This window comes from Aotus nancymaae, unplaced genomic scaffold (genome assembly GCF_030222135.1).
Source record: "Aotus nancymaae isolate 86718 unplaced genomic scaffold, 86718_ANA_hifiasm-v0.15.2.pri h1tg000058l, whole genome shotgun sequence".
NCBI classification, from domain to species: Eukaryota; Metazoa; Chordata; class Mammalia; order Primates; family Aotidae; genus Aotus; species Aotus nancymaae.
Genome location: NW_026988472.1, coordinates 26,731,741 through 26,756,325, shown reverse-complemented (window position 1 = coordinate 26,756,325; position 24,585 = coordinate 26,731,741). Strand labels below are relative to the sequence as shown.

The 24,585-nt window shown below is 36.1% G+C and overlaps 1 protein-coding gene across 12 annotated transcripts in view; it reads right to left on the bottom strand.

Moving 5' to 3' along the window:
- The window catches only part of DMD (dystrophin), a 2,277,745-nt gene that overhangs the window by 1,180,630 nt on the left and 1,072,530 nt on the right, over positions 1–24,585 (bottom strand). For all 12 annotated transcript variants that reach the window (XM_064364425.1, XM_064364424.1, XM_064364427.1 and 9 more), the window contains one exon: positions 15,909–16,081. In XM_064364425.1, coding sequence (XP_064220495.1) covers positions 15,909–16,081 — 173 coding nt within the window. The remainder of the gene's footprint in view (positions 1–15,908; positions 16,082–24,585) is intronic.

The window sequence follows — 24,585 nt, the reverse complement described above, 5'->3', positions numbered from 1 at the left end:
AAGAACACAATCCTTGAGCACAAGAAATTCTTTGTGAAATGACATGGAGGCAGAGTGTGTAGCAGAAAATAATTCATAACTGGGGGCAAGACATAGACTCTGGAACATACTTCGTGTGTGAGCTTAAGAAAATTATTTATTGTAAAACTCAGCTTATTAAACTGTAAAATAAGGTTCTCCTGAGAATAAAATGATATATGCAAGGCTCTGAATCCATGCCTGGCATATAAGTGTGCCTAAAAACAAACTCTTTTATCTTACACAAGATCCATCTTACATGTCCGGAAAAAGTAATGTCTTGAAATTTCAGTACATTGTCATAATTTTAGCTTTAAACTTAGGTCCTTTTTTTATTGTGGTTAGTGAATTAGTAAGTAAAACTTGCTAATTAACATTATGTAACTTATATAACTTAGGATCCAACTTTAGTAAAAGTTAGGAAAGCATTAGGCTGTAAGTAGAAGCACTATGACAACCAAATTCTCCATTTCTCACATTTTCTAAGCAGTGGCTTAAGTCTACGTCAGACAAAAGTTGATGAATGAGAAATTACTTTGAGAATATGGGGACACAGAAAAGTAGGTACCTAGGGAAATGAAAACTTCTACTTTTATATTGGCAGAATTTAGTAAGCCAGAGCAAGATGCAGGCTGAATCAGAATTCATAAAATTATGCAAATAAAAAAAAAACAGTGGAAGAGTTAGCCCTAGACAAAGTTGCCCTTTTTATACTCTTCTTAGGGCTGCTCAAAGCAAAACAAAACAAAACAGGAGCCGGGTGCAGTGGTGGGCATCTATAATCCCATCTACTCAGGAGGCTGAGGTGGGATTACTTCATCCAGGAGTTTGAGACCAGCCCCAGCAACCTTCTCACTCAAAAACAAGGAAGAAATAAAACAAAACACTCTTTAAGTGTATATGTTGAAGACTGTTAGTTCTCTTCCAATATCCTTTTGTTTTTCATAACTGGACAGTTTTTAGCAGAGCACACGTGAAATAAACACATTTCCCAGCCCCGCTTGCAGCTTAGATGTGGCCATGTGATTGACTTTTGGTCAATTAAGTATAAGTGGAAATATAACACGGCAGCTTCCAGGAAACTTCCCTAAAAGGCAATTGGTATGCACCCTTTGCCCCTTCTTCTCACCGTCTTCCATTCTTCTTGGAATGTGGATGTCGTGAGAGTTCCATTTTGCAACATGTGGATGAAATTCTACCACATAAAGATAACTGGATAGAAAACAGAAATGAGCGGAGGCACCATATCTGCCTTGGCTACAAACTTCCAGGGTTTTTCAGGAGAGAAAATTATACTTCTCTTTTATTTAAGTCATTGCTACCTTGATCTTCTGTAACACTCAGCCAAAGCAAATAATAATTGATAAAGAGAGTTTCTGGGAAAATTACATTTAGCACAGTTTTATTTTACAGTAATTTCTTTTAAAACTCATCTATTCCAGGTAGAGAAAAAATGTAAATTTAGAGAAGAGGAATTTGTGACATGACAAAACCAATAAACACACAATGAATAAAGTCAAATAGTAATATTAGCCTCCAAAATGAGGCTAGTCCTATGGACACAAAATCTCTTTCTATATTAGAGTCTTTTTCTTTTGACAATAATACAAATATGTTTATTTAGATAAGAAGGAAGCAAATATAGTCCCCTTATACACTGAAGAACTAGAATCATCTATGGTGAGAATGAAAATGCTTGTATGCAACTATCCTGGGAAACAAAAATGTTCACTTACTTTGAGAAAAAGACTCGGGATATTGATCTATGGATAACACTGAGATTATGTGAATTTTATATCTAGTCAATTTCGTATCTGAAGAAAGTTTTAAACTAACCTCTATGTGAACTATAAAGATTTATAAGAATCTGAAAATGCTGAAGATATGAGGCAAATGATCCTGGGTGAAGTGGTGATCATAAAAAGCAAATCACTCTGCAACTCTTAAGTGCTTTGAACTATAAATAGGAATATGCAGACGGTAAGCTGATGGGCAGAAACAAACTTCTATTTAATGCTTTTCAAAAAGCTCTTTCACTTAATAAATATAACAGATTTTCTTCTTTAAATTCTTTTACCACCTGCTCTTAACAACGAAGCATTCAGAAGAAAGTATATTTAAAATTAAACAAGGAAATGTAAATCAAGGCTAGTTTAGATATCTAATTCAGACTGTATACTGAATGGTTCATGTTTTAAAGACTTTCAAGAAGTCACAATGATAAGAAGGTTATTCATTGATAATTAGTTTGTTGTAAAGAGACCCTTTGAGAGTCCTATATACACTAAATACCTCATGACACCAACTATATTGGGTTAATCTTTTGCAGTTTAAAGCTTTGCCTCTGGTGGTAAAACTTCCATGTAATTGGCATCAATAGTCAAATCATACAATTCATTTTGGGCTGCTGGGTGGAAACAAAGCTCCTCTATTTGGTTCACAATCACTCTCTCAGTGGTGTGCAAAATGCAATGACTGGCCAGTGAATGATATTTACAATAGCTAGGGATTATCTTAGATTATACAGCCTTCAGCAGAAATATAAACACTTGAATAGAGAACCATGAAATAGAAGGTAGTGCGTGGGAGGAGGCAAGCACTAATCAGAAATACACAATAAGAAACTTAGATATGGCAAGAAAGACAGTATATAGAGGGCATGGTGAAGGGAGATTATAATAAATGACAGGTTAATGAGATTTGCTTTTCTTAAAGTTTATGATGGTTTGTTTCTGGCATATATGCCAAATTGATGCTTTCAAATTATAGTGTTTATTACCATTGTTGTAATTATCATCAAGTAGTACTGATTACCAATGTGCACTCTCCTGGGCATTATATAAACAAGCAAAATTCAGGTGGTTTCTGACATTCTACAGCTAATAAAATAACTCAGACCAAACATTGTAGACATATGTAGGAGAGTGTATAGTGAACAACATACTTAAATGGAAAAAAATTTAAAGGGTAGAAATAAATTTTTAAATACTTTCAGTGGTTTTGGTTAATTGGTAAGTGTTTTGGTGTGTCAGTGTACAAGAAAGTTGCTTGCTATATCTAAGAAAATAACATTCATTATTTTCTATTCATGGTTAGCTATGTTTTAAAAACAACTTATATCAAACTACTTACTAAATCATGATTTTCAAAGAAGATCTTGAGGGTAAAACCCAAACCAGAAGTTTTCTCTATAAACCATGGTTTCAACAATTCGAAAAAGTGGGACAGTGTGGTGCAAGATGGCAGAATAGAAGCCTATATAATTCATCTCCCTCACTGAAACATCAAATTTTAACAACTATGTGCACACAGAAAATCACTGTCACCAGAACCAAAAATCAGGTAAGTAATCACAGTACCAGGTTTTACCTTCATCTCTCTAAAAGAGGCATTGAGGAAAGGCAGGAGAGACAGTCCTGAATCATCATCATCACCCCTTCCCAATCACCCAGCACTGGACATACAGAGCAGAGAGGGAATCTTTGCACTTTTGGAAGGGACAGTACAGTGACTGGGGGACTTTATATCGATCTAAGTGCCATGCTGTCACAGCAGAGGAAAAAGCCATGCTAGGCTCAGCCAGTGCCTGTGCACAGAGGGAATATTTGAAGCAGCCCTAGCCAGAGGCGAATAGCCCATCCCAAGGGTCAGAACTCGAGTTTCTTGGAGAGCTTCACCCTTGTGGGCCAAAGTGCTCTGGGTCCTAGGTAAATTGAGAGGCAGTCTGGGACACATGAACTACAATTCTTAGGTAACTCCTAGTGCTAGCATGGGCTAAGAGCTATAGGACTTGGGTGGCATGTGACCTACGGACATACCAGCTGGCATGGCTAAGGGAGTGCTTGCACCATTCCTCCCCTACGCCAAGAAGTGCAGCCCACAGTAACAAAAGTGACTCCTTACTTTTGCTTAAGGAGAGGAGAGTGAAAAGTCAAGAGGATTTTGTTTTGTATCTTTGGTAACAGCTCAGTCACAGTAGGATAGGGCACTGGAGAGAGTTGTGAGGACCCCTTTCTATTCTCATTCCTGGACAACACTCTCCAATGAAAAGAGATACAGTATCCCAACCAGGTGTGGTGGCTCACCCCTGTAATCCTGGCACTTTGCGAGGCCAAAAGTGGGTGGATCATTTGAGGTCAGGAGTTGGAGACCAGCCTGGCCAACATGGTGAAACCCTGTCTCTACTTAAAATACAAAATTAGCCACACATAATGGTGGGTGACTGTAATCCCAGCTATTTGGGTGGCTGAGGCACAAGAATCTCTTGAACCCAGGAGGTGGAGGTTGCAGTGAGCTGAGATAGTGCCACTGCATTCCAGCCTGAGTAAGAGAGCAAGACTCTGTCTCAAAAAAAAAAAGAAAGAAAGAAAAGAAAGGAGAGGAGAGGAGAAACAGTATTTGAATGGATGAAAAAACAAGACGTAATTGTGTATTGACTACAAGAAGCGCTCTTCATCTGTAAAGATACACATAGACTGAAAATAAAGGGATAGAAAAAGATATTCCATGACAATAGAAACCAAAAAAGGGCAAGAATAGCAATACTTATATCACAAAATAGATATCAGAACAAAAAGTGTAACAAGAGATAAAGAAGGTCATTATATAATGACAAAAAAGTCAATCCAGCAATAGGATATAACAATTATAAATACATAGGTACTCAACACTGGAGCACCCAGATATATAAAGCAAATATTATTAGAGCTTAGGAGAGAGACAGACTTCAATACAATAACAGCTGGAGACTTCAACACCCCCACTTGCAGCACTGGACAGATCTCCCAGAAAGAAGCTAAACCAAAGTAACATTGGACTTAATCTGTGCTATAGAATAAATGGAGCTAATAGCTATTTACAGAACATTTAATGCAATGAGTATAGAATATACATTCTTCTCCTCAGCACACAGATTATTGTCAAAGATAGATCACATTGTAGGCCACAAAACAAGTCTTAAAAGTTAAAAATGAAAAAACATCAAGCATCTTCTCTGACCACAATGGAATAAAACTAGAAGCCAACAATGAGGAATTTTAGAAGCTACACAAACACATGGAAATTAAACAATATGCTACTAAAGGACCACTGGATCTATGAAGAAATTAATAAGGAAACTGAACATGTATTTAAAAAAATGAAAGAAACACCACATACCAACACCTATGGGATACAGTAAAAGTAGTACTAACAGGAAAATTTATAGCTGCAGCTGCCTACATCAAAAAAGAAGAAAACCTTCAAATAAATCACCTAACAATGCATCTTAAAGGCCTAGACAAGCAAGAGCAAATTGAACCCAAAATTAGTGGAAGAAAGAAATAACAAAGAGCAGAGCAGAAATGAATGATTTTGTAATAAAGAAAGCATACAAAAATTCAACTAAATGGAAAGTTGGTTTTTGAAAAGGTAAACAAAATTGACAAACCTTTAGCCAGACTTATGAAGAAAAAGGAGAGATCTAAATAAATAAAAGCAGAGGCGAGAAAGGAGATACTACAATTAATACCAGATAAATTCAAAGGCTCATTAGTGGCTACTATGAGCAACTATATGCCAACAAATTGAAAAATCTAGAGGTAATGGATAAATTCCTAGATATATACAACCTGCCACGATTTAACCATAAAGAAATCTAAAACTTAAACAGGCCAGTAATGAGTAACAAAATCAAAGCATTAGTAAAGTCTCCCAGTAAAGAAAACCCTGGGACCTGATGGCTGCACTGCTTAATTCTACCAAACATTTAAAAAAGAACTCATACCAATCCTACACAAACTATTCCAAAAAAATAGATGAGGAGAGAATATTTCCAAATTCATTCTATGAGGCCAGTATTACCCTGATACCAACACCAGAAAAAGACACATCAAATAAAGGAAACTACAGGATAGTATCTGTGATGAATATTGATGCAAAATTCCTCAAAAAATACAAGCAAACTGAATTCAACAACACATTAGAAAGATCATTCATCATGAACAAGTGGGATTTATCGCAGGGATGCAAGCATGGTTCAACATACGCAAATCAATCAATGTGATACATCCTATCAACAAAATGAAGGACAAAGTCATATTATCATTTCAATTGATGCAGAAAAAGCTTTTGATTACAATTCTACATCGCTTTATGATGAAAAGTCTCAAAACTGTGGGTATAGAATGAACGTACCTCAACATAATAAAAGCCATATATGACAGACCCACAGCTAGTATCATACTGAGTGGGAAAAAACTGAAAGTCTTTCCTCTAAGATCTGGAACATGGCAAGGATGCCCACTTTCACCACTGTTGTTCAACATGGTACTGCAAGTCCTGAATATAGCAATTAGACAAGAGAAAGAAACAGAGCAGAGGGCATCCAAATTGGAAAGGAAGAAAGCAAATTTTCCTTGTTTGCTGGTGATATGATCTCATATTTTGAAAAACCTAACGACTCCACAAAAAAAAAATGATCAGAACTGATAGACAAATTCAGTAAAGTTGCAGGATACAATATCAACATACAGGGTGGCCGGTTAGCTCAGTTGGTGAGTGCTTGGTGCTCAACAATATCAACATACAAAAATGAGTAGCATTTCTGTATGCCAACAGTGAACAATCTAATCAAAAAAGATATAAAAAAGTACTTCCATTTACAATAGTCACAAATGAAATGAAATACCTAGGCATTCACTTAATTAAAGAAGTGAAAGTTCTGTACAACGAAAACTATGAAACACTAATGAAAGAAATTGAGAGGACACAAAAATATAATTGCATATACATGTTCATGGATTGGAAGAATCAATATTTTTTAAATGTTCAAACTACCCAAAATAATCTACAGATTCAATGCAATTCCTATCAAAATACCAATGGAATTCTTCACAGAAATAACAAAAACAATTCTAAAATTTATATAGAACCACAAAAGACCCAGAATATACACCTACAGTGACCTTATTTTTGACAAAGTTTCCAAGAACCCACATTGAAGAAAGGACAGTTTCTTCAAAAAACGGAACAGGGAAAACAGTATATCCACACACAGAAGAATGAAACTAGACCCCTATCTCTTGCCATAAACAAAAGTCAAATCAAAATGGATTAAAGACTAAAATCTAAGACCTCAAACTATGAAACTACTACAAGGAAAGATTGGAGAAACTCTCCAGGACATTTGTCTGGGCAAAACAAATTTTGAGTAATATCCTACGAACACAGGCAACAAAAGCAAAAATAGACAAATGGGATCACATCAAGTTAAAAAGCTTCTGCACAGTGAAACAATCAATGAAGTGAAGAGACAACCCACAGAAAGGGAGAAAATATTTGCAAGTTAATCATCTGACAAGGAATTAATAACCAGAATATGCAAGGAATTAAAACAACTCTATAGGAAAAAGTCTAATGATTAGATCAGAAAATGGACAAAAGATTTGAATAGTTATTTCTCAAAAGACAACATACAAATGGCAAACAGGTATATGAAAATACGCTTAGCAACACTGATCATCAGAAAAATGCAAAGCAAAACTACAATGGGATATTATCTCACCCCAGTTAAAATGGCTTATATCCAAAGACAAGCAATACAAATGCTGGAGAGAGTGTGAAGAAAAGAGGACTCTTGTACACTGTTGGTAGGGCATGTAAATTAGTACAACTAACTTGGAGAATAGTTTGTAAGTCCCTCAAAAAACTAAAAATAGGACCACTATATGATCCAGCAATCCCACTGCTGGGTATACACCCAAAAGAAAGGACATCAGTATATCAAAGAGATACCTGTACTCTCATGTTTGTTGCAGAACTGTTCATAATAGCCAAGATTTGGAAGCAACCTAAGTGTCCATCAACAGATGAATGGACAAAGAAAATGTGGTACATATACATAATGGAACACTATTTAGCCATAAAAAGAATGAGGTCTTGTCATTTGCAACATCATGGATTGAACTAGAGGTCATTCTGTTAAATGAAATAAGCCAGGCACAGAAAGACAAACATCACATGGTCTCACTTATTCGTGGGATGTAAAAATCAAAACAATTGAATGCATGGGGATAGACAGTAGAAGGATCGTTACCAGAGGCTGAGAAGGGTAGTGGGGGGTAGAGGGAGAAGTTGAAATGGTTAATTGGAACAAAGAATAGAGAGAATAAGCAACACCTAGTATTTGCTAACCCAACAGGGTGACTATAGTCAAAATAATTAACTGTACATTTTAAAATAACTAAAAAAATACTATTTCACTGTTTGTGACACAAAGAATAATTGCTTGAGGGGATGAACACCCCATTTTCCATAAGATACATGCATGCCTATATCAAAATATTTCATGCATCCCACATATATATATATATATACATGCTTATCATGTATCTTCCCAACTACATATGGCACGAGTGCGCGCGCGCGCACACACACACACACACACACACACATATATGCATGCTATGTATCCACAAAAATTAAAAATAACAAATTTTAAAAACTGCAACAAAGAATAGAAAATTTTACTTCTTCATCAGTCTATTGTATCTTCCTCTGCATTGTCCCCATGGCTGAAACCATGGGATTCCTTTCTTCCAGTCAGTAAAACAATGACTATGGAATAGAATATGAATAACATTCTTAAGTTCAGGACATGCTTATTTTTTTTACCCCTTACTTCCTAATTCTATCAAGTTCAGAAACCAACAGTAAGAATTTTGTATTGGCACATATATATATAACTGGGGTGAGGAATGAAGATCCAGTCTTGCATAAAAATCTTCAAATATGGTACAGATGAATTCTAAGACTGCAATGATAATCTTTCCTGAGCTGTCAGCATCCTGTATGTGCTTATCATGTATCTTCCCAACTACATGTGGCATTGTGACAAATAGAAGAGCTTGCTAATGCTGCTATAGCTGAATGTCTCATTTAGGAACAAACAATTCTGGAAAAGCTCCCAGATTATGCATCTGCCCCTCTAGCTTTCACTTTAAAAGATAAAATTGTATTACGATAACGTGAGGATTAGTATATTATTCTTTCCTTATATGAGTAGTGTGAGGTTATTTCCTTACCTTGACATGAAAGAAAAATATTTATTGAATGTCTCAGTAGAAAGATTACAACCGAGATAGCAAATTCTTATCAGAAGCTTGCATTAGGAATGGGCTTACAGAATTGCATGCTCGTTCCCTACTGTCTGAATACAGAGATGATTAGGGACTTTCTGTTAAAATCTAATTTATTTGGTTTCTACTCCTGTTTTCTCTCCTTTCATTTCTTTCATTGTCTCATTTTTCTTCATGTAGCACAAATGGCAGCCAGAGTCTGTGAGTGCTTTAATGTTGCAGGCTTAGCACTATGAGAACTGAACAATGGAGAAATCCCTGGGGAAGCAGCTTCCAACTGTCCCACCCTCAGCATCCTAATGACCTGTGTAACTGTGGTTCCAGAATGGTGATGATAATTTTGGAAAACATTTTCTCTAAAGCAGTAGTGCCCACATATTTATCTGAGAGGCTGTACTGGGCAATTACAAAATGTTCAGAGGTCCATGGTGAAATGCCAAAAATAGAACAATGTAGTATGCTTTTCCTAAAGCTACACCTTCTTTATTAAAACAAGTATGATTTATGTCCCTCCTGTCCTTAAAGCATATATTTATATTTAAATGTATAAACTTTATTCCAGTCCAGCATTCACACAGAAATGCATACATATCACAAGTGTATAGTTCCATAAACTTTCCTAAAGGAAACATATCAATGCAACTAGCATCCAGATCAAAAAACAGAACATTACCCAGTCCCTAGAAACCCGCTTCTAAAAGCCCTTGTTAACCACAACTCACAAAGGTAACTCCTATCTGACCTCTAAACTCCAAAGTGTCTATTTTTTTAGTTTCATATAATAGATTCATACAAAAAATATTCTCTTATTTCTGACATATTTTATACAACACTGTGCTCATTTTTTTTGACATTTCATTTATTTTATAAAACATTATTAATAAGAGCATTTGATTAATTAAATGCCCTTATACTGCTTTCTCTAATTTTTTTGAGGTTTCTTTTTGGCTATAAAATGTAATAACATATAAATCAATACTCTTAGTCACATCATATCTAAAGCTCAGAACTATCTTGAATTTAACTACTTATATGTGTGGGTGAGTCAACCCAACATATCTGACTAAGTAGAATTCTAAGAAGGAAACATTGATTTTAAAACATTACTTTCTTGATGTTTGACAGGAACCTTGTTGTTACACAATAATGCCATCTTATGGCTGTACAGCAATTCGTAGTCTAGAAACTGCTATCATTTTGATATCACTTGAACTGTTCTATCCTCTTAGTCTTTGGGAAGTCATTTCCTAAAAGTGGGAAACATTCATTAATGGCTTAAAGGGTAATAAAGATGGTATCAGAAAGAAACTGAGGATAGCAGAGTATAGCATCTGGCATTTAGTAGGCCCTTCTTAAGTGTTTGTTGAAAGAAGAAAAGAGCTTTGTTTTTCTAATCGTACATAGATCTTATGCAAATTATTTGTTTTTACATGTTTCCTAAAGGTATATTTTATAAGCAGCTAGTTACCCATCAGAAAATCAATGAAAACTGAATTTAGCAGTAATATTAATTTCCCAGAAAGTTAACTAGTAATCTTACATATAGATATATCTATCCACAAGTTCATGGTGTTTGTGGATTTACTGTTGACTGTGTTGACTCTGTGAACAATCAGAATGTCCATGAAAATAAGGCTTTTAAAACTTCAATGATTTGTAACTTGTTGAGATACATGTTGAAATTCTATTTGCTAAAAGACAATGTATGGAAGCAGGTATATTAGATAATGAATGGGCAGTCACAAATTAGTCTGGCTTTTAATATCTTCTTGTTCTCACCTAAAGAGTAATGTCTGTTTTGCTTTATGACATTTAATAGAGGTGAGTTTTGCAGTTATAACATTCATGAATTTGATATTTAATGATGGTCTCAGAACTTGTACCGTAGGAATGCTGAGAATCTAAATATATACATTTTCTTGTATGTGTAACTTATTTTGAATAAACTATGCAAATCTATTAGAGCTAAATATTTTGGTGAAAGAGAAATATGCAGATATACTATTTAGTATATACTTAGCAAGTCATGTAACATCTTTGAAATATAGTTTTCTCCCTTATAAAATACTGAAGCAGGACATAACCACTAAGGCATTTTCTAGCTGCAAGAAATCTTGTTATAAATTATTAACTATCTCTAATAATTTGAATTATTGTTCAGCAAATATTAATGTATCTCCACCTTCCACTGTAGGAAGAGTCTACTTTCCCATTCTATTGATGTCAGATTTGGCAATGTAATTTGCTTTGGCCAATCAAATGTCAGTGAACTTCACAGGAACATAGGTCATGAATGTTCTTGGGAGGTCAGGTTCATTCTTTGGTGACTCGTCATGAAAATATGCTACTGACCCTTCATCTTAGGTTCAGTGCAAAGACATATATAGCAGACCTTAATCCACCTGCATCCTGGAGCCTAGCTCAGCTAACCCACATCTTGAAGCAGAACTTCCCAGCCAAGCCCAGCTGAGTCAGTCAAACTGCAAGTAACCTAAACAGCCAGAAATGCCTGTTGTTTTCATTCAGTGAGTTCTAGGGTGATTTGTCTCACAACATTACTGCAGTCATAGCTAATACTACCATACATATACCATATAAGAAAAAGACCAATATAGCTCTTCTTACTAGCTCAAATTTATTTTGACTTAAACCCAAGTTGGCTTACTTTTTTGTTGAGAACACCACATGAAGGCTGTACTGAATATCTGTGTATTGATAAATGAATAGCTTCTAAATCTATCCAAGGATTCAAGAATCTACCATTGTATGGGACTTAGTAGGACACAAGGCATTGACTGCCACTACAATGAAGAACAAATTCAGCTATTTATTTTCCCTGACCCCTGGCAATGGGAACCTCGTCCTGTGGCCTAAACCTGTCTTATAGCAGCAGTCATCAATTTATGGCCCATCAGCAAAAACCAGCCTGCCATCTACCTTGGTAAATAAAGTTTTATTTGAACACAACATGCCCACCCATTGATATATTATATATGGTTTCTTTCACCCTAAAATAGCAGTGTTGTGTAGTTATGACAGAGACTACGTGGTCTGCTGGGACAAAAATACCTACTAACTGCCCCTTCACAGAAAAAAAGCCATCCTCTGACTTATCAGATACTTCTGCCAGACACCCTAATTGTAGCTTGAGTGACCCACAAAAAGAAGAAATAATTTAGATACTGTTTTTGGGGCAGTGACAATAGCAAGCAATGTCCAGTGCAATGGTGCTCCTGGTGAAGCAGTGGACGTTGGCATGAGAGCAAAAATAATTCAGATTTACCTCATAGCTTGATAATGGATATGTTACTGTATGCCCAGCCTGCTCTTCCTTTATAGTTTCTTCCCATTGTTAAACCTAGCTCTCAGGCTTTCGTATTGATTCCATGAGGTGTGTCTGATATCCTTCTAGTAATTTATATAATTCTACCAGAGTCACTTTCTGTTAGTTGTAACTCAGAACCTTGACTGGTCTATAGACCTTGATTTATTGCTAATTCTTAGTAAGATGTTTTCATTCCATTCCCCAGTGATCTTGTTCTTGCCCTCTTGTACAGCTCCAATCTATCAACCCTTATTTTACTGGCTGGTTGTCCATTTTCTCTCCAAGGCTGTGAAGCTCTTCAAAGTGGGGACTGAGTCTAATTGTTCTCTCTGTGGTTCTCAGAGAAATTTGAAAGCGTGTAAGAATGTATTAACACATGTCATGACTATCAGAGCCATAAGATCACCATTTGCATCATCAAAATTGCCAACCTTAACTGAGTCGTTATCATGTTTAAGCAATCCACTAAGCTCCCTATATGTATTCTGTCAGATAATCCTCATAACAACCCTGTGACAAAGACACTATTCTTATTCTATTTTAAACATAAGAAACGTACGGAGCAGAAGACTTAAGAAACTTGCTCAAGGACATCTAGATAGTCAGCAGCAAAACCAGGATTCCAATACAGGTTGGCACTCTAAAGCCTGCGCTCATCAGCAATTAATTAAGACAGTTTTTATCTGAGATTATACTAAAAGTCAAAGGAAATTTAACAACTCCTGACCAAATCCTACAGAATGTCAATGGATGTGGAATTTCAGCCACTGGATAAGAAAAGGGTGGATCTACTAGAGTTAGAGAAACTCTATCCTTTGTCAAAACCAGAAAAGTCCTCAGAGTTGGGGTGAGATTTCAGTTACCCTCTCTGTGGAATGACATTAATGTTTCTGTTTAAGTCTAGAGGGAAGGTAAACTGAAAGAGAAATGTCCATATGACCCTGTGAGAAGGGAATATCTGGATCATTTGCCAAATATTACTTATAAGTAAAGTGGAGGAGAAACTTCAAAAAGCAGAAAGTGTTATTTCTACTTTAGTACAAAACTGGTAGGTGTCTATACAAGCACAGTAATCACTGGCTACCAAGAAACTTCAAAGGTCCTTAGGGGATGGTGTGGGTGGCCTACAATGCTGGGAGAAAACAGTGACTATAAGAAGATAAACTAGAGGGAGAAGAACTTCCCAACAGTGGAATGAACATCCCAAAATATAGTAATGAAACTGACATCATAGGAGCATCCTGCAGAGCCTCATAATAACTCAATGTGAAATAGTGGTAGAAAGTACACCATGGTGGCAATATAAGTTTATTCAAATATTTTTATTTATTTATTTTAGACACAGTCTGTCACCTAGGCTGGAGTACAGTGACATAATCATGGCTCATGGTAGCCTTGAATGATGGGGCTCAAGTGATCTTCCTACCTCAGCCTCCCAAAGCACCGGGATTATAAGCATGAGACATCATACTATAAGGTTAAGTTTGCATTTGCAGCATATACACAGAGTGGTTGAGTTTCTTTTCCTTTATCAAGCCTAGCTTTGGATACTCTGGGACCAGCTATTTTAAAGGAAGTTGAGATAAATCAATCTTATCAATCTCTGTCTCTCTCTCTCTCTCTCTCTCTCTCTCTCTCGAGATGGAGCCTTGCTCTGTTACCCTGGTCAGAGTGCAGTGGCAGATTTAGGCTCAGGGCTCACTGCAGCCTCTGCCTCCTACGTTCAAGGGATTCTCCTGCCTCAGACTCCCAAGTAGCTGGGACTATAAGTGCATGCTACCACACACAGCTAATTTTTGTGTTTTTAATGGAGAGGGGGTTTCACCATGTTGGCCAGGCTGGTCTCAGAATCCCGACCTCAAGTGATCTGTTGGATTCAGCCTCCCAAAGCGCTGAGATTACAGATATGAGCCACTGCACCTGGCCTGGAAGTTGAGATAAATCTGTTCAACTATCCAAAGGGGAAATATTCTTAGGTTTCTGAGAGGAGGCTTGAGTCCAGACACACTGAACGCCAACTTTGTGCTCAGCACTGTATCAGTCCTAAACGTATAACACAAATATAACATAGCCCTTTTCTATAAGGAGCTTGTGCAGGAGGAAGAAAAGTAAACAAATTGATTACTATGTGGTAAGTTCTGGGAGTTGGCACATCAGATCATATATTCTACAGGGTAGCCACCAAGCCTGGAAATATTTCCAAATACATAAATGATTTATTGAAAGTATACTACATTAAATGATGAAATAATATCCGTATTTCCAGATGTTATGAGCAACTAATAGTTTTAGGACTTCTAGAAAAAGACAACATCTGAAGTGAGACCTGAAGAACAGGTAGGTCAGAGGGAGCACAAAACACTTGGGCATCTGCCAAATTGATTTAATATCGCTAGAACATAATTTGGAGGGCCTGTAGGGCAGGCATGAAGAAATAAACAGTGAGCTGACCAGATAATTAAGCACAATTAAGGAGTCAGGGTTTCATTCTCAAGGGAATGAGATTATAGTAAGGAAGTTCTTACACTTCAGAAAAATGATGGCCAATGAAAGATCATTGAAAACAAAGTGGAGATAATAATTTGAGACAACTGAGATTAATGCTAGAAGTCTTTCTTTAGGTGCCTGATATAGTAAACCAATAACTTAAATAGGACTCAAGATGGTTAGAAATGGACAGATGTAATAGATATCATGGAGGTTCCCTATAATTATTAGATGAATTATTTTATTTCCTCTGAGAATAATTAAGAAACCTACCTGGAGAATAAATAACTTTGAAATGAATCACTTCAGGCCATTAGAGAACTTTATTACTTTTAATCTAAAAATGTCAAAGAAAAAGTATTCAACTTCTTGTGATGTGAGGCTAAATAATGTACATGAATTTCTGCTGCCCCCCAATTAAGTCAACAGCTAAATATTTCGATTAAGATAAGAAGAAACATAACTTTAAATCAACTTAACGAATTCCCTATGGCAAAAAAACTGTGAGGTAGGGGCATGCAAAGTGTAAAGTGTCACCCTCCAAAATAGAAATAATTAATGAAAATCAATTTTTTATTGATAGGTAATATTTTAAACATATTAATGTAAGTATCAAACTCCTATAAATATTTGGACACAGATTTGACTAAAGATGTTATATCAAACAATTGTTTAAAGCACTTCAATTTGATGACTCAATCTGATTTACCATTACCTGAAATTTTAGAAGACACAATGCTTCAACATAATGCTAAATTTAATACTGAATAATTTCTAGAATTCAGCTCATTTGTCCGAACTGTTCATTATTTGTTCTCATTTTACTTACCATTTTTCAATGATAGTGATACTTCTCTCTTTCTCCCTGTCTTTATTCCATGGACAGTACTGAAATAAACTGTACAGTTCCCTGAAAACAAATCATTTCTGTACGTATCAGTCAAAATATATGTGCTACCTACCCTTGTCGGTCTTTGTACATTTTGTTAACGTTTTCCCATTGGACATCAAGCTGGGAGAGAGCTTCCTGTAGCTTCACCCTTTCCACCGGCTTGGCACTTTGCAATGCTGCTGTCTTCTTGCTGTGAATTACATCAATCCGACCTGAGATTTGTTGTAGAGTATCTTTTATATTCTGTAATACGAAAATTTTAAAACAAGTAAAAAATGCATTAGTTGTCTATACATAAGGAAATATATACCTATAAATCCCAAAGGTAACAAGAAATGGTATTGCAATTCTTAATTACTGACTTTTTAAAGTTAATAACCATGAAGTCTAGTGACTTTGACATGCTCAAATTCAATTGGTAAATCATAGACCTCATCCTGATAGAGTGGATAAACCCCTACATCTTAAAACTGACATCATTTGGCTTCTGTATCTTGACCTCTTCTGATTTTTCTTCTACCTTTACGTCCACTACTTCTCAGTCTCCTTTGCTGGATCCTTCTTCTCATCCCGATCTTAATATTAGAGTGCTCTGGCTCAGTGTTTGCACTTCTTTTCTTCTCTTTCCATAATTCCTCTCATTTGTTTTTATAATTTTAAACATCCTGTATAAGACAATGACACACAAATGTACATCTCAAGTCTGGACCTCTCCTCTGAACTCCAGTCTAACAAATGCTAGTAATTTCTCAACACTTGGAGGTCTCACGAGACTTTCAAACTTAATATGACCTAAACAAAATTCTGAACTGCATTTCCTAATCCTTCTCCTCCCATAGATTCCCTCATTTCAGTAAATGGCAATTACTAATTTCAATTGAATTATAGTAATTCAATTAACAGTTATTCAGATTGAAAAGTTTGGAGCCATCCTTAATATTTTTCAGTCTCCAGTATTCAAATTATTGGACAATTGTTTTGACTTGACTGTCAGCAGATATTCAGAATTTGACCACTTCTCACTACCTTTCTTTCTACAGCTCTGATATAAGCTATCATTGTCTCTCATCTGGATTATAACAAACCTATTTCCTCGTGCTTACATTCTTTCTCTTCTCCTGGATAATTCTCCACACAAGAACCAAAAAGATTAATTTAAAATGCAATTGGGATCATATTACTCCTCTGCTCAAATTCTTCCAGTGGTTCTTCAACACAGAGTTCAATCACAGCCAATTTTAAAAGCCTACATGAAAAATAATTACTCTTGCTGCACTTTATACAAATAATCAGGCCTAGTATAATAAAGCAAATCAGTCCTATTATGATTTGTCTTTAATAGAAACGGGAGACTGGAAAGAGAAAAAATTATGTTTTAAGAACTACGGTACACTGGTTATTAGTCTCATCTGTTGTTTTTGAGTTTCTTCCTGCAACATACACTGACCTTGATTATTTCCGTGAACCTGCCAGTGATCTCTGACTTCAGCTCAGAAGAAACAAGAAGGATGGGTAGTGTAAAAATCTGGTTCATTATTCTAATTCTGGACATGTATTGAAATCAGCTAGCAACTTCACATCATCTTGGTTCCAACAGTTGCCCAGTTCATGAAAACTTTCTAATTTAGTTTACTTGGGATAATCTTGCTTATTTTGTTTTACTGTTATGGAATATATTTGCTGTTATACTGTTTATATAGGAATGCAGAATAAGCTTACACAATATTTTCTTAAATTGAACACTTACTAATCTTCCAGATATCACCTTTTATTATTTATGAATAGCCCTCACCAAACTGATGCTTGCTGACTGAGCTCTTCTCTACCCTGAATACAAGAGACCCTAATAGTTAGGCAGAAATATCATCAGCTATATTGAGCCTGAAGAAGTTACACAAGATAGATTTTTATCCCTCTCCTACTCTTAGGATTAAGGGGTCTGTTGTAAAACAAAGGGGGGAAATATGTCAGAGGCATTGAAACCAGAGCAACCCTGTCTTAAATAGGGGCTGGAAAAAATAAGGCTGAGACCAACTGGGCTGCACTCTCAGGAGGTTAGGCATTCGAAGTCACAGGATGAGACAGGAGGTCAGCACAAGATACAGGTCACAAAGACCTTGCTGATAAAGCAGGTTGCTGTAAATGAGCAGGTCAAAACCCATGAAAAACAAGAGGGTCCTTCTCACTGCTCATTATACACTAATTACAATGCATTAGCCCACTGAAAGTCACTCTTAACAGTGCCATGACAGTTTACAAATGCCAAGGCAATATCAACAAGTTACCTGATATAGTCTAAAATGGGAGGAACTCTTGGTTCTGGGAATTGCTTACTCCTTTTCCCAGAAAACTCATTAACAATGTACCCCTTGTTCAGCATATAATCAAGAAATAACTATTAAGTATCCTTAGTCGAGCAGCCCACACTACTGCCCTGCCTATGGAGTAGCCATTCTTTACTCCTTTATTTTCTTAATAAACTTGCTTTTACTTTTTTTTTTAAAAAAAGCATAATCTTGACTATGGTCTATAGATCTCTATATGACTTGCTTGTATACTACCTACCATTCCAACCTCATCTCTTCCCAGTCTCTTCGTGGTCCACAATACTTTAACCTCTAGCTTTATTGCATTCCTTGTATATACCAACTGTGTTCTTGCTTCAAAAATTTCTGTCCTTGTGGTTTTCTCTGCCAAAAATAGTTTTCCTAACCAACATTTAGGAAATGGTTCCCTTATTTCTTTCTCATATTAAGGGGCCTTCTCTACTACTCTATTTTAATGAGCATCAGCAATCACTCTCTATTCCTTGCATTATTATTCACTGTTCTTTATAGCCCTTATTACTAAAATTAATATATTTATATCAAATGGCCTGTATATACGAGTAGACTGAAACCTAAGAGTGCAGGGATATTATCTGTTGGGATTCCAAAGCTCAAACCTGCGCTTGGCACATGATAGATGGCAAATGCTTTTTTGTTAAATAAATGAATAGATAGATGGTTCCATAAATTCAGTCCATGTTTTATTTATATTCTATTTAAGGAAAAAATCAGAAATGACAAATTTATTATACAGGAAGAAAGAAAAATCTTAACATATTTATTCTCAAATAAATTTGCTAAAAACTAAATTCTGGCTATTCTTGCTAGTATGAATTTGGTTATTTTGATCATCTAAATTGTGTATAAGGTCAACTGGGCAAAATTTATTGAGTTCTTTCCATGTGTAAGGAGCAATACAACAGAAACACAGGTGGGTGAAACACAGTTCAGTGTGCTTTTAAAAAGTTTTAAGTGGGTTTTATTTTAGTAGTAAGAAAGGGTATGAAGAATTGAACAAAAAAATGAAAGTATAGAAGTCTAAGCTAGATGAGAAGGAGGAAAAAGATGAGTATTATAAGTGGCACCAAACATTTTCTAGAAGTTCAGAGAAAAAATGTATCAGATAACATATTTGGTCACAGGCTCAGGAAAGAATTCATGAAGAAGGTGTAATTTGCAGTAGACATAGCTGAGTAGTAGAAGTGAGAAGAACATTATAGCTAGTAGGTAACACAAATGCAAAGACAGGTAACAAGAGCAGTCATATTTGGCTGCCTTTTTGGTAACATAGAAGCTTAGGGGAAGATGGGCCAGGAAACAAAAGCTGAGGATGTTCAATAACGTGCTTTGAATCTCAACAGAAAATTCTGCCTATACTTTAGTAGCTAATGGAGAACTATGAATTTTAAAATTTATCATTATGTAAGATTTCAAATATATATGAAAGTAGGAAAACAATACAAATAGCTCCCACAACCCTGTAATCCAGTGCCAACTTTTATGACTCCATGGACCTTATTTTATGTACAATCCCACCCACTCACCTCTTCAACAAGATTATTCTGAAACAAATTGATACATTATTCTATCCATAAATACTTCAGCACTTTTCTCATGCTAAAATATTCTCTCATGAGAACTTTTTCAGGGAAAGTACACATAATACCATTACCATACCTACAGTATTCACAAAAGTCCAATAATTGAATCAAGTATCTAGTTGCTATTCACATTTGAGTTGAATTGGGAAGGAAGTTTAGGAAATCAGCTCAGCAGAATTCAGTGACTGTGTGTTGTGTGAAGAAGTCAAAGAACTTGAATGACTATTAGGTATCTGGCCTGGGTATCCACATGATTTGTGGTATCATTGAGTAAAACGATTTCAGATGGATGACCAGGTTCCATGGGTGCACGCTTGCTTATGTGTGCATAAGTGATTACTTCAATTTTGAATATGGGCATACTGAAAAGCCTTCGAGACATCAAACTGTAGATATTCCATAAGCAGCTGAAATCAGATTTTGAGAAAAGGAGTAAGATGGAAAGGATTGCTGAGCCATACATATTTTCACATTTGTATACATGGACTAGGCTTTCTGAGCAAAGAGCTCTGGTAAATGGCTTAAAGGATGATTGAATGGCAAGTATACCTTGGAGTTTAGACTAGTGTGTTCCTCTGGAGAGATTTAAAAAAATTTATCTCCAAGAGCCCTTTGATTATATTTCAACATATATTCCAAAAATAATAGACCTAGATCTTTGGTTTATATCCCAGAGCAAAGTCTCTGTCTTTTGGTATGACTGTCTCTCTGTCCCTCTCTCTCCCCTCCCCGATGCATCATGTGCTTTATACAGACTCTGAGATCCACAATTTTGGGATTTCTCTCCCATATTACAACCCCTGCACTCACAGATAAACATCTTGCCCTAAGATGCTTTTGCGTAATTAATTATGTATTCTCTGATCCAGAGATCTTGTGTTTCCTGACTAGATAAAGAAATATAAATTTTATCATGTATAAACAAAGGGAATCTTCTTGCCTATTTTTGGGCAAAATTGTGAAGGATTTATAAATTGGAGACTGGGTTAGATAGGGAGTGACTGCTGCTGATCTTACAGTTTTCCAGATGACAGGCTCTGAAGGAAACTTTACAATCAGAAAGGGAAACAGTAAAGAAGTTAAGAATAGAACTTAAAGGGATATATTCCTTCTTCTAAGATTCCATGTTTATGGTGCATGAGGACTTGCCTTGAGCAAGAACTAAGCTGTAGAGACAGGTGAGAATATAGATAACATCAGTTGTAAAAGGTGAAAGTCAATGCTTACAATGGGAACCTAAAAAAAACAACTGTGTTCTCATTTCTTATTATATATCAGCTCAGCAACAGGGTAAGATACAATGGTTACGGGTGATATAAGTGAATTTCAGAGAAAGGGGGTATATTTAAAATACAATTTCAAGGAATTCTCTTCAAGACTATGTACACCTTGTGATGGAAAGCCTTCATTATTTCTTTTGTTTAGCACCTCAATTTAACTCAGTGGAAAAAGTACTTATCTGACAGGTCAGGTATTACCATACAAAAGAAAGAACAAGCCCACAGAAATAATCTGAGAATTTGTTTATCTGGAGGAATGCAGGTTAAAACTGTCTTTTAGCAATTTTGCATAGAGAATTGATAGTCATTGGGATGTGTGGTGTTAAATAAGACTAAGGATGGTTAGATTGCTCAGGAAAGGTTTGCAGAGTGAAAAGAGTGAGAAGAAAGGTGGCATAAGGATGAAACTCTGAAAAGCGCAGGCAGAGAAAGGAGATGAGTATGCCTAAAGAGTAATAGTCACCAGACCCAGGAGGAGAACCGGAAGGAGGGAGGGAGTTGCCAACAAGTCAAATGCAGCTAGGACCAGGAGGTCAACCTGGGCAATTTAGGTCATTGGTGATCTTATCAAGAGCAACAATAGCATGTTGGAAGTGGAAAACATAAATGTAGGCAGATCAGACTGTCATTTGCTGTCATCCTCTCTCACTACAAAATAGAAAATAGCTTAGTACGACACTGCAGTTTGCTGTATTTGATATCAGAGACTTGTTTATTGAAGAAAAGTTTACTTCTGATAAAAACAAAACTTATAACAGAAACTGTTGGGTACTATGCTCTCTATCTGGGTGATGGGATCATTCATATCCCAAATCTCAGCATCAAACAATATATCCATGTAACAAACCTGCACAAGTACTCCCAAATCTAAAATAAAAATAAAATTATAATAAAAGAGATACAATGGGTTTCATATCTGTTATTGATGCCCTGAAAGTCACTGAACTCAAGTATATCTATCTCTAGTATTATTTCTTTACTTTTATTTACCTGGTAGAATTTTACTACCATCTTCTGATGGCTCCAAGCCTAGAGTCTTGTGTGGAATGTTTAGGGTTTTTCCACTAGCCCAATTTGGTCAGGTGCCAGAACCATGCACCAACATATCTTCTTGGCTGCTTTCATTAATTCACCTGACCTGGGCAGCCTCATTTCATAGGTACTTGATTTGATTCAACTCCGAATTCTCTAAGTCATTGACTCCATCATTCTCACTTGGCTACCAGTCCAATGGCAAAGATCCATAACTCTGACAAGTTCTTCGCTTGATACCAAGCAGCCAGCTGAATGAAAGACTGATTACTTAAATTCACATTGGGCAACCAGTCACATTTGTCAGTACATAGAGGGTCCAAACCCTTTAAATGCGTAGCTGTAAGCACCCATGGAGAAAAAATTCAAGGGAAGGGATAAAGAATATTCCCCATCAGCACATAAAAGTTATCCAGTTATGGCTTTGATATGGTATGTGTGTATGTGTGTTTGTTTGTGTGTGTATGCATACTCTCTGAGGATTTGAGTTTGCCAAGCTTCCTGATTTTAACCCGAGTCTCCGGGGAGTTATCAGTTCTCTAGAATGCTGTAGAATTGCTCAGCATCAAGTTATGAACGGTTTTAGCAATGCTGAGCAGCGTGGTGCAAACACAGAAAAACTTTCTATCTTAAATGAGAAAGGCTAAAAGCAAAAACTGGGGCAGGGGATGTCACACTCCCTGGATATCTAGATAATAGCTCCTTGGTGCATTCTCAGAGAATGCTGTCAAAATTGGCTGGAGTCCAGGAAATAAATCCTTTTTAAAGTCCCTGTACATATTTGTGTTCCCAAGTCACTGCACACAGAAAAATGGTATGTACACCAAAGAAAATTTTGTGGCACTTTCTGTAAAGTCAGAGATGAGATCTCTGATAGCATTTTACTATTTTAGTTTGTCTGGAAATAAGTGATCTTTATAGTTTCTGACCCTCTAAAAATGAAGCCATAGTCCCTGTAGTTGCTATGGTGATATAAAAATCCCTAGGATCACTATAGAATATAGCATTTCTATTCCTCTCCCTGAATAGTTCCATATCTTATCTGAAAATATAATGTCAAAATGACAAAGTACCAACTTTTCAGTCAACTCCCTTCTTAATTTTGACATGCCCCTATGAATTGACCTCTTCACTACCCCACTGAAATTCTGCAAGATGTTTATTTTTAGCCATTCTTTCTGCAAAAGGAAATTATAAATATACATAAAAAAGAAATTTTAATTTCTAAAAGGCATTTGTATATGAATTTATATAACTCGAGTCCTTAATATTTTAAAATAGGATATTTGCAACTCTGGTTCACAGTCCTCAATAAGTTAAATAAGACCCTGATTATATACTGTGAATAGAGGAAAAATTAGATAGCACAGTAAGTTTTACAACTGGCAGATGAAATCCAGATACCTAAAGTAAGGAAAAGCAGAAATCTATAGGCCATGTGGCTTCAGTTCATTTATCTATTTGAAAAGCGTATTGTTTAAATAAGTGTTTATTGATAACACAGATATAATAATATCAGCCTCAATTTGAGATATGAAAATAAAGATTTTAAAATGTGACTCTCCCTTCAGAAGATAATCAGTTTTTAAAGAAGACACATACAGAAATAATTTCAACATAAAGTGCTTTGTTTATTCAAGTGTTGTGGAGTATGTTTCTTTAACAGGATAAAAGGGAAGCCGGAGAATACAGATAATTTATCTAGGAAACAAACAAGGGACCTATTTGCCAACTAATCAGTTTAAGATAAAGGTCTCAAGCAACCCTTAACTATGCTCTGTTCTTTATCATAAGGGATAGACTTCTACTGTTTAGTTTTTCTTCTGTTTAATGTAAAGTGACAACTACTCCCTTGCTGTCTGAGATTTTCATTACAGAGCTTGCCTTTACCATCTAAATGGTAAACTTATGGGTATAAATGTCAAAGTAGATATTGCCGAACCTGAATAGATCTAGAGTAGGGGAGAATAATATCTGACAAATTGAACTTACTGTTAATCACTTTGGATGAAAGTAAACTTAAAATAATTTACTGAAGTTTTAAATATCTTTTTTATCTATAGCAAAGCTGTTTGCTTCCCAAATACTATGAAAATTGTCAGTGTAAGTTCTATTATTTAAAATAGTGGCTGGGCATGGTGGCTCACGCCTGTAATCCCAGCACTTTGGTAGGCTGAGGTAGGTGGGTCACTTGAGGTCAGGAGTCCAGACCAGCCTGACCAACATGTAAAACACCATCTCTACTAAAAATACAAAAATTAGCCAGGCATGGTGGCATGCACCTGTAATCCCAGCTACTCAGGAGGCTGAGGCAGGGGAATTGCTGGAACCTGGGAAGCAGAGGTTGCAGTGAGCCAAGATTGCGCCATTGCATTCTAGCCTGGGCAACAAGAGTAAAACTCCATCTCAATCAAACAATCAATCAACCAAAATAGCATAATTTCTGCTGTCCTGTCCCTGTGGTCATTCAATTCAGCCATTTCTTAATCTTCAACATCCAATTACTA